The 11347-nt window shown below is 41.7% G+C and overlaps 1 protein-coding gene across 2 annotated transcripts; it reads right to left on the reverse strand.

The window, feature by feature from the left end:
* Positions 1 to 3457: 3457 nt before the first annotated feature.
* asphd2 (aspartate beta-hydroxylase domain containing 2) lies at positions 3458 to 10094 on the reverse strand. 2 transcript variants are annotated; one of them, XM_075468427.1, is made up of 4 exons: positions 9782 to 10094; positions 7568 to 8768; positions 7055 to 7168; positions 3458 to 6842 (listed from the first exon to the last, which is right to left on the reverse strand). In XM_075468427.1, exons 2-4 carry the CDS (start codon positions 8430 to 8432, stop codon positions 6712 to 6714), a joined length of 1110 nt encoding a protein of 369 aa, XP_075324542.1. In that variant the 5' UTR covers positions 8433 to 8768; positions 9782 to 10094; the 3' UTR covers positions 3458 to 6711. The 2 variants fall into 2 exon arrangements, with proteins under 2 accessions (XP_075324542.1, XP_075324541.1); XM_075468426.1 differs by having other exon boundaries at positions 9708 to 10094.
* Positions 10095 to 11347: the final 1253 nt, after the last annotated feature.

Genomic DNA, 11347 nt, shown 5'->3' on the forward strand with positions numbered 1-11347 from the left:
GCAATTTGCAAACTTTCTATGAGCATGTAGATAAAATTGTACTCCCCAAGTGGAAGAGCGGACTCATATTAAATTACGATGTGGTTAATAAAGTATATTAATAACTAGCCTACAGCAATTTGAAAAAAAACTTGGATGTCCTTGTATTCATTTATCAGGTTCCTATTGCACCAGGGGGGGGGGGGGGGGGAAGGGGGAATCACAGGGTTCTTATCGTCTTCAAGTTAAGAAAATAGAACCTAAGATAAACAACACGTGACATATTGTGTCGTGTCATTAGGCCTACTTATTTAACAAAAACTAAGATAAGAAGCAGAAGCAATGTGTGGAAAGTAACTACACCCTTACTGTTTTGTTAAGATGGTATGTAGCAGCCAGGTGCTGATTAACTGATAATCAGTAAGGATCATAGAGAAGCTAATGTTTCTGCCTATGAATCTGGGATGGGCACAATGCCATTTCCAAATAATTTGGAGTCCTTCTTTCTACAGTGAGAAATATTATTCTCAAGTGGAAAACACAGCTGCCAATCTCCCTGGCAGAGGTCGCCCCAGCAAGTTAAACCCAAGGTCAGACTCAAAAACTGCAGAACCTCGCGATTTCCTCATGATTTCCATCACCTCGCCCTCCCCCTCTGTATTGCCCTGTCGTGTGTGTGGGACCGCGGTGGGGGGGGCGTCCCATGGGGCTGGTGCAGTGATGTCACGGGGGGTGGCCTGCTGGGGTGAGGATGATGCTGCGGGTTTTGCCTGGGTCGCTCCCACCCACTGGTGCTTTTCCACCAAGCCCCGCCCGGATGTTTACCAACTGTATCGGGCTGGGGGGCCTGTGTCTTGCCGCTCCTGGCTCCTCCCTGTGGGTTGGGCGAGCCCCCTTTGTCCATCTTACGCCTTGCCCTCGGCGGGGTCGCGATGCGGGTGTGTGTGTGTGTGTGTGTGTGGTGGTGGTGGTGGTGGGGTCACCCTCCACCTACCCTCCGTACCATATCCGCTGTTTTACTCAGGATGTCCTGGCTGTTACCTTTCCTTGGGTCTAGCTGGGCATCACGGGTCCTGCTGGGACTGTCCAGAGCACTGGTGGAGCTGCACTGGCCCAGCACACCAGCACCAGCTGTAATCCATCCTGTCACTATGGTCACTGGTCACTGGTCGCTGAGTAAGTGTTGAAGGTCAACATCACTGCTTTATGTCTGACTGCTGGATGGCTTTATTTCTGGTGGATACGGGGGTTACTTACAGACCACAACACAAACTTCCACACATTCATCTATATGCACCACAGTACACCTTACACACACACACACACACACACACACACACACACACACACACACACACACACACACACACACACACACACGTCATTGTCTGTCTTCTGTCTATTGTCTTTATCTCTCCTGTCCTTTTGTGTTCCACTGTTGGTGATTCTAGTCCTCTCCGACTAAATCAAGGTTTTTTTTTAATCAATAAAGCTTGTTAGATTAGATGGTCAAAGAGAGCTGGTAAAGGACACACTCACCATCACTTGCACCTATGCACAAGAAAAATTGCAAGATTAAATTGTATATATAAGAAAAATTGTTTCTTGCCAGACCTTGGCACCAACCATTGATATATATGCAGACAGGAAAAAACAAAACAAACAAAATAAAATGCAGAAAACCCAAGAGCTTCATCTCAGACTCTACAGTCCAGAGTTAACATGTTAAATGTTAAAGTTCATGACAATATAAGCAGACAAAGACTTAACTAGTATGGCGGGTTTGAAAGCGTTGAAGGAGAAAGCCTCTTCTCTCGAAATAGAACATGGCAGCAAAGTTTAGGTTTGTGAAGTTGTATATGCACACACCACAAGACTTCTGGAACAATGTCCTTTGGATAAATGAGACCGAAGTGACTATGTTTGGTCGTAATGCATCTCATTAGGTGAAAAACCAAACACAGCATATCAGCACAAACACCCGATACAAACTGCCAAGTTGTGGTTGTGGAGGACTGACGATTTGGTCCAAAACTGGTTCATACAACTTGACAATAATTCAAGGTTCAGCTCCAAATCTACAACTGAACGTCTCAAAAAGAAAAGAGTCACGATGTTACTACCCAAAGTCAAGACCTCAACCTGAATGAAATACTGTGGCAGGACCCAGAGAGAAGTGTGCAGAAATAAATTCATGTAAACCTCAATTAACTGAAGCTTTTCTGGTTAAGAAGAGTGGACAAAAAATTCTCCAAAGGGATGTGAGAGTGTGAAAACATCATATAGAAAATGATAGCCTTAAGTTTTTGCTGATAAAGGTGGTTCTATAAGGTATTTAATCATTGGGTGTACTTAGTTTTTCCCACACTGCTTCTGCATTTATTAAATAAAGAATGACACAGTGTAATAAGTAATCTTTTATTGATCATCTGAGGTCAGATCTGAGTCTTACCTGGTAAGAATCAGATTTTCATTTTTAAAAAGTGATGTCCTGATTTTTAAATTTTTAGAATTGAAAGAGGGTGTACCTTGTGTTCTCATGGGTGTTTATATACGATGCAGAAAATACATGGAATATTCACAATCAGAGCTAGAATATGTACTAGCTATTGTGACTCTTCTTGCATACTTACCTGCATTTCAATGACTTACTGTCAGTGGAATTTAACCATTCAACACTGTATGGGGACCACTGATCCCATGAACTTTATTTCAGCCAACAAATCCACACAGATGTGGGGGGCACTTTTTTTAAGCTACATTTTCACACATATGTGCTTACAATCACTCTGCTATGTCAATCCATACTGTTAAGAGAATATTCTTTTGGTCCTATTTGGTAAATGTTTCACACCTGCATAGTCTGCTTTATTAATTCAAGGACTGCAGGTTAATATAATATTCTTAGGTCCTTAAAATATGCAGCCTAAATGTACTAGACGATCTGACAAGCACTTAAAGCCAAAGGACACAAATGTAACGTTTCTTTTTTTTTCCAACTCCAAATTGTCAGTTAAAGCCAGAATCAATTTAAATGCTGCTGACTTTATATTCTCTTAAGGCAATACAGGTGTGACAGCAAATAGCTATTGTTATACTGAGAAAACGCAGCAGTGGTTACATTTTTGCATTGTTATGCCTCTCTGTACCTCTACTTTAAAACTGCACCTAGATGAAAAGTGGTCCAATCATTTATTTTTTTATTTGTATGCATTTTCTCTGTTAAACTATGATGAGGGAAGCTTTGAGAGAAATAAAGTCTGCTGTGGAAAAGCCACCCCAGTATTGATTATTCACTTACAATACCACCACAGTAATGTAAGTGTATAATCAATACCAGAGTGGGATTTCAACAGACATCTTTATCCATTGGAAAAAGCTCCCTCAGCAGAGGATACTGAAATAAATGCATGCACTGTGAAGTCAGGGTTCAGATCTGCAACGCTCGTGTAAAAGTGAGAAGATTGACAACAGCTGGTTAAATAAGATACTCGACCATTTATTAAATGTACAGAAATACTGTTCAAAATCCACACAAGAATGTGTTCAAAGACAAATCCTTAATCCTAATGTAAACAAAATGGTTGCCCCACCATACAGTGTATATAAAGCCAATGCTTTGGAATTAGTTTTCTATTGTGGATTAGCAGCACTGTTGATTTAATACCCAATTATGGACGTGAGTGTCAGGGCCATCTGATGTTGTAAACAGCGTGTAAATGATCACACCTTTGTAAACATTAGAACGGAATAGATGTGTGTCTTGAATTGCTGTGGACAAGTAAAGGAGCAGAAGATTATTGATCTTTTAGACTGTGCACATACAGTATATCCATGGAGTTTCATTGAAAAAATAAGGGTTGTGGTTTTCATATTGGGTACCATTCTGTGCTGCAAAATTACAGTGATTAAAAAAAAAGGAAAAATATTACAGAACAACAGAGAGAGTACCTCAGAAACATTTTACAGAGTATACTAACCAAATCTATCAAAAAGGATTTTTATGGTAGGCTTTTTGAATCAGAGAAGGACTTGCAATCACTTTAGTTCTGAATTAAGACAACACAATAGTTAAAGCACTGAAGACAGTCATTTCAAAACATCTCAGACCATTCAGGGTATTATTTTTTTTTCCACTTCAACCCTATTTACAGAAATACAAACCTGATATCAAATGCAACCAAATTACAAGAGTTTAGTAAAGTTACTAAAAACACTTCATCTCCATTGTCACAGCACAGGCCGACTCACACAATTTGACCTTGAAATGTGCTTATCTAACCACATCGTGTGAAAGCGGAACTGATTTTCAAAGGGGAGCACATTTAACTACCACACCACCAGGAGTCAGGACAGAGACATCAGCTGCGTCTGTAAACATTCAAATCATGATCGTCCCGATCAACACTGAACCTCACTTATCAAACCACGTATGGATAAACGTATTTCAAACAAATCTTGTGCTACTGTTATAACACTATAATAGCACTATTTACAAAACATTTTCTTTGGATGTGTGTGTGAAAATTGCCATTGCGTGAGGGTTCCCAGGGACCCGGACTTTAATGAACACTTGAAATTCTAAGAAGAACTCTTTATTTCTTATTTTGTATCTCTTAAGTCATTTTGTTCTGACACTTCAATTGCCTCAATGTGCTTATTAGACTTTTTGCACAGCAGGTTAACAAGAAGAAAGCAATATTTCCTTCATAAGATCTTCGATTATGTTGTGGATTTTTATAAATAATAATGAGCATTACAATTACTGACAAAATGTCAACATTCTGTGAGCACGAGGGCCCAGCCATTCATAAAAATGTGAACACTCTGAAGTTCCACTAACAATCTGAATCAAAATTCTGCTAAATATCTTGTTTAATATAAAAGTTTAAATTACTAAATTTCTTAGCCCTTGCAGAAGTGTATGTAGGTGTTACATGTTGTCATGTGCCTTACTTAAGGCTTGGGAAGAAGGCTCTAGGCTGATAAATGATTACTCAACAACTTCACTTCATCAATAGTTAATAGAAAAGGTTGGCCTATGAATCCATTATGCTGTAAGGAATAACATCAAATGGGTAAGAAAAAATAAATTGGCGCTATTTTATGGCCCTGTCACACTGTTGCGTATGAGAGAAGCGTATGAGTTGCGTATGAAAATTAATAATATAATTTTCATACGCACGAAAAGTCCTTGAAAATAAAGAATAACTAGCGTATGAGTAGCATATGAACTGCGCATGCCCAGCGTACGTTTCAACGCGCCTATATCAGCAGCCTTTCCACATTGCTCCATTATTGCAGTAGACGACGCGCTATCAACATCTCTCGAGACATTCATCTCGATCATGCCTCCCAAGAAGCAATCGTCGTTTGCCCGGGCCCTGGGCCGAGGAAAAGGCAAAAAAACACAAGAATCATTCTCACCCAAACCTGCTGAAATGCCTGATGCACCTGCGGCTGATGAGTTACATGCTTCTGAGCGATCAAGATCCCCAACTCCTCCTCCTGACCGCTCCCGTGAATCGTCGATTGCCTGCCGCCTCCATCTCCGCCCGTCTTGCGGAGATGGAGGCGGCAGACGGGCGGAGGCTATAAATACGCTAGCTGTACGGTACACCTTCATGGCAACATATGGCAATTTATGTCCAGCGTTCTCGACCTATCAGTAACGTACCTATATCGTACCTCTAGCGTATTCAGCGTATGCCTAGCGTATGCTTAGCGTATTAACCATACGCACAAAAGTTTTGAGCATGTTCAAAAATGTATTTCTGCCTCAGCGTATGCCAACGTATGCCAACGTATGCCAGCGTGCTTGAAACGTATACAACCTATGCCTAACGTTCCCCTGGCGTATGTCAGCGTATACCAGCGTATGAGTGATAATTTTCATACGCAACTCATATGCTTCTCTCATACGCAACAGTGTGACAGGGCCTTTAGAGCCATTTTTTCCATTTTGGGTTACATACGTTGCTCTCTATCTTCATACTGTTAAACCGTTTTATGTGACAACCAAAATAAATAAGAAATGATAGAAATGATTCACAGGAACTGTTTTGCTCTACTATTGGCCCAAAGTCAGAGAGATGCATCATGGTGGGCATTCAGTAAGGTCAGCCATTCAAAATAAAAATAGAGAAAACTAAGCCGACGTGTGTAGCCTGGTTTCATGGAATAGCATATGAATAACACATCAGATCGTGTAGCGTGTTATTACTACACATTTAATAGCGGGTACTGGAGTGCGATGACACCCTGATGAGAAGGTCTGCCTTAACCATAATCGTATTGTGTGTAATTTCACAGATATAATAGATATACCTAGAGATTAAAATGCACAGAAATGACATGCAAAGTGTGGCTGAAGTGTGTTATTTATATACAATGCCATGAGATCCTGTTAAAATGCCCCCATCTCTCCAATTATTACACAATATTTACATGGCTGCATGAATTAACATGTGCTCACAATGTTCTGTAAAATGAAAGTGTGCAATTTTAAATATGGCTGCATTTTACACAACTACAATAGGCAAAAAGAGAATTGATAAAAGAGGTCCAATGTTTGGTCATCTGCAAGGGAGAGTTATGAGCAATACTGTGTGAGTCGGAGAATATGTACACAGTGAATATAAGAGCTGGTCTGGAGGCAGAAAAATAGTTGCTCCCCAATCTTACAGACTTCCCTTAATGCCATCTGTCTCTTGTTTGGTTTCTCACTCACACCTATTTCCCGTCCTTGTCCTCTAAACGGCCTGGAGTAAAAATGTAGTCCAAGGCTTGCCTCTCAGCAGCGGCCACGTTGGGGTGCCAAAGGTCCACCATGAAAACAACCCGGAGGCCGTCCTCTGGGCTGCCTACATACACAGACCAAGCAAACCAAGCAACACAAACATCAAGAACCCCTTTATGACATGTTTTTGAACCGGGGCCCATATCAAACTCATATTGAAAGATCTTACAATTTTCTTAGCTACTGGATTGTTCTGCACTTTGAAGCCAATCCTCTTTCTACAGAGATATAAGCAACACACAGAGAAAAAAAGGCTCAGTATAAATCCCTTCTTACCCTCATGGAAAGCCCTGTGGAGGAAGGAGTCGTCAAAAAGCAGACAGCTGCCCTCGGACCAGCACTGTGGCTCTCCACCAACTACAAGCTCACAGGATGGAGGTACTCTGAGACCTAGGAGAAAAAATAATAAGTCCATCCATGAGTCATTATGGGATGCTGTCCCCCATCCCATCCATAGTTCTTAGTTTGTCCTTTATCATACATGGAACAGTCTAAGAACAAGGTTATTACAGTATGTCGTTTTAAAGGATCTTTCCAAGTGTCTTGCCTTTATAGCCAGAAGAAAATATAGTTAAAGCTCAGGTTTAGTGAAAACAATAACAATTTGAGCATATGGCACAACATTTCAGCCATGTGCTTTCCTTAGTCAAGAGAGTTCAGGGCTTTAGTCTGAAAACAACAGCAGCTGATCCACTGTGTTGCTCCTTCTCTCTATTAAAATATGCTTATGCTGTGTTGGGTTAAATACACACTGAGCCACATCAGTTCCAGTTCACTGAACACTCTTACCCAGGTGGCAGCGCAGCCTGACATTTGTTGGACCGTAGTGCTCAGTAATGAGAGCTCCAGGCGTCAGCACAGAGAAGCAGGCATTTCCAAATACGTTGTTGGCGATGAAGGTTCGCAGCTGACCCAGCACCCGCCAGGCCCGCGGACATCTCCTGACATTTAGAACCAGAGGGGTGCCTTGGTTGACCAGGTAGTAGGTCCACCACTGCCCACGAGGAGTGCTGTTGGCTTTCCACCCTGGTGGGAGGGAGGAGCCGCTGCGGGCTGGAGGTTGGTGGTAGATGCTCTCAAACTCAGCAAGAAGGGCAGGGAAGCTCTGCTCAAGCAGCTCCACATCATGTCTCTGTACTTCTCTGGAGAAGAATGGGGCTGACGGTAGGTCGGGGAGGAAGAACACCTCCGGCCGCTGGATAGTTGGTCGGCTGTTCAGGTATCGGCCTTGGTCACGGACTCCTTTGTGCACCCTGCCCATACCTGACCAGGTGTAGCGCTTGGCGTAATCCTGCAGGCTGTGATAGAGCCTCTGGTTTAGACTCTCACCAGCGCTGGTACAGCGGAAGCAATCTGACGACTGGCAGAAAGCAAAGCCGTTCTGATCTTCTAACACTGACCCATGTTTACCTTTCCCCTTGCCACGACAGTCTGAACTCATGAAACCCCCCACCACCCCTCCAATCCGACCAGACCCCGACAGATACCTCCCACGTAGCGGGCTGGGACCATGCTCCCGCCCCACTCTGTAACAGTACCACATAAACAGTAGCAGCACACACATGGCTATAGCAAAAGCACAGATCTCACACTCCCGCACAGACTGAATCCCTCCAGCCACCATCTCCCTCACACTCTCGAGTGACCACTCCATCTTGGCTCCTTTCTGGATTGCTGAATCTGATAGAAATATAAAGTGCTGATGAAAGGTCTGTTAACTTGTCTTTGCCTGATTGTGATTGAAAGAGGCCTTAAACCACACACAGGGTGCTCTGGAGTCTAGTGTCAAGCAGCTCTTATGGGCCCCTCTGATGTAAACAGTCTGCTGATTTGATCCGACACTCTCGCTCTTCAGGCCTAACATTTCAGCACTCTGCAGCGAGGGAAGGTTTCTCCTTGCATGATGTCTGGCTGTGTGGTGTTTGAGCTGCTCTCTTGCTTGTTCTTTCAGACAAATGCACAGACACCTTGGCTTAGGGTTATATGCTCTCTGGAAAACAAAGACAGAAGCAGAAAAAGGGGGATAAGAACAGAAGAGGATGTTATAACTGGCAATGGGATGATGCTCAAATTGATATGAATTCCACAAACTCGGTTCTTGATGTGTTTGATTGCACTACACTTTCTTTTGTGATTGTGAAACACAATCTTCCTCTTCAGTTTGATACCAAATTGCCATCATGTATTCAATACATGTAAAGCACACCTGCTGGAACTCACCCACACACTGTGGACTTAAAAAATGACTGCACCCCGAGTACACACGTACACGTACAGTGAACACAATTTGTGTACTGTACCGCGCTGTGTAAAAGCATGAGTCATGGGCACATTGCTGCATTTAACACAAATCTCTCCCTTTTGTATTATTGAGCACCACGCAAACATGCGCGCGCGGCGACCAGTAAATTATGTAAACGTAAACAGTGTTGAAACCCACCCACATTTATAATTGGCATTCGTAGGTTGCCCAGCAGGAGCTGCATAAATGGATTCTCTGGAGAGGAAGGGGGATATATGTAGCCTGTGTAGTCGTATGTTAAGTATCAAAAGAATGATGCATTACATGATGATGATTATATAATGTATATGGACCAGCAGCCACAAAGAGAGGAGTGCAATGCGTCAACTGTGGATCAGAACTCCTCGATGTGCTCTCACCAAAAATGGTCCTGTAATCCCGCTCCAATAGACCCTCCCCTACATCGTGTCTGACAGCATCAAGACGCCCCCACATCTCCCACACACACTCGCTCCTATCGACAGAATATCAAACCCCGACCAAGAATCCAAACCCTGTCTTATTTCTCCAAATACTCCAATGTTTCCAAGCTGACAAGAGTAGAGTTGCTGCCATCAGGGCCAAGCAGCCACACAAACTCATGACCAACGTTCATTAAGCCTCAGCAAAACAAGCGGATGGCAGTACCTGAGCTCATGTCCCCACCTCTACAGCCGCGTGGATGTTTGGTGCGCTGATTCGAGCACAGTTTGCATCCATACCTACTCAACGTTCATGACTGTGGCCGGTGGAGGGGAGAGGCGCACAGGTGTTTCTCCAAGCAAAGCTGCGCACCACTGCAGTGCACACGGCAGACGGATATCACTCTCAAACATCACAGGAAACAGCTCCAAATCCCAACAAAAAAGTCGTAAGTGGAACTCAAAACCATGGTATAACAGGGGAAAAAATGTCACAACGTGCCCACGGCTTCACTCCCTGTCTGTGCTGGGCAGCGGCGTCGGATAGGCTTCTGAAAATATTGATGTAAATACTGACGATTCCTTTGCGAAGCAAACCACCCAGCCTCAAGCAAACAAAAGGATATGTCAGTGTTTCCGGCCACGCCATTCAAAATAAACGTCTTGTTGAGGAGCAGTCGTGCAACATCTAGTTTGATATTTGGGCAAGAGACATTGAAATAATGGACACAGTCATATAGACAGGAAATACAGGGGGTTAACGCCAACAATGAAGCCCTACAAACTCTGTGACCTCAGTTTGTGCTCTGTAGATAGATAGATTTTTTGTCTTCAAACCCAGACTTAAAAAATTCCCCCTGCAGTAAGAAGTGACATTTGATTCCCGTCTCTTTTTCCAGGATGAACAGCACTCTCCATGATAAGGACACAGGACAGAATTTGTAAATACTTGCTGGAAACCTTTGGATCATGGAGGATGCATTTCAAGGGTGACATCACAATTAACTGATGCACAACTACCCACAGAAAAACATCAATTTCATTGGTCATGTGAAAATAATTAAAATAGCTATTTAAAAAAAAAAATGTTTTCAGGCTTTTGCAAAAAGCCCCCCACAGAACATATTTTGGCTGTATTGTAATGAAATAACTGTGAATTTCTAACCAATATTTTCTTCTTATAATTTGCTCTATCTGAAATACTTTTTAGTGTGTATTCGTGTTCAGGAAAATAATCGGCAAGAGTTTTGATGGTTGATTAATTTTGAACTTAACATTAGTTCATTAGCATAGTGTATTAATTATACTTTATTGTGTTCAAAATATATTCACCTTTTCAATAGTATATGGCTAATGTACCAACATAAAAGTGTATTACATAGAAATATATTTGGATTATTTTTCATATTAATACTTTTCACACAGATCAGAACAACTGTATGATAGTACACAATATGTCGAAATACATTAAAGGAAAATGTACTTTAAGTTAAAGTAATCTGCAGTGTAATTTTGTTAAACATCCTTGTATATTCTAAAATTGTATTTTCAGAGTTATCATTACAACAGTGCTCTAAAAATACATTTTCAAATAAATATTTCAATTCCCTAGATTTTCAGTATATCTTCAATTATATTTGAGTGATATTTTAGGGGGAATCTTTCACACTTGTATTTAAATATATATACTATAAAGTAATTGCTAAATGTATTGGTAAGTTAATTAAGTAACTAATCTCTATTAATGGAAATTCCAAAAAGTATGATTGAGCATAATTAGTGAATTACTGAAATAGGAACATTGTAATGGAATAATATCTTAATATTTGTGGCACTTTTGCAATGATTTTGTTAACAAAGTAAGTG

This window comes from Odontesthes bonariensis, chromosome 6 (genome assembly GCF_027942865.1).
Source record: "Odontesthes bonariensis isolate fOdoBon6 chromosome 6, fOdoBon6.hap1, whole genome shotgun sequence".
NCBI classification, from domain to species: Eukaryota; Metazoa; Chordata; class Actinopteri; order Atheriniformes; family Atherinopsidae; genus Odontesthes; species Odontesthes bonariensis.

Bases quoted from the DNA above. Each gene is read 5' to 3' on its own strand.
- asphd2 (XM_075468427.1), bottom strand. From the start codon at position 8,432: ATGGAGTGGTCACTCGAGAGTGTGAGGGAGATGGTGGCTGGAGGGATT. The intron at 7,169-7,567 runs GTAAGAGTGTTC...TTTTTCTCCTAG, and splicing joins CAGGCTGCGCTGCCACCTGG to GTCTCAGAGTACCTCCATCC. The intron at 6,843-7,054 runs GTAAGAAGGGAT...CTGTGTATGTAG, and splicing joins CCACAGGGCTTTCCATGAGG to GCAGCCCAGAGGACGGCCTC.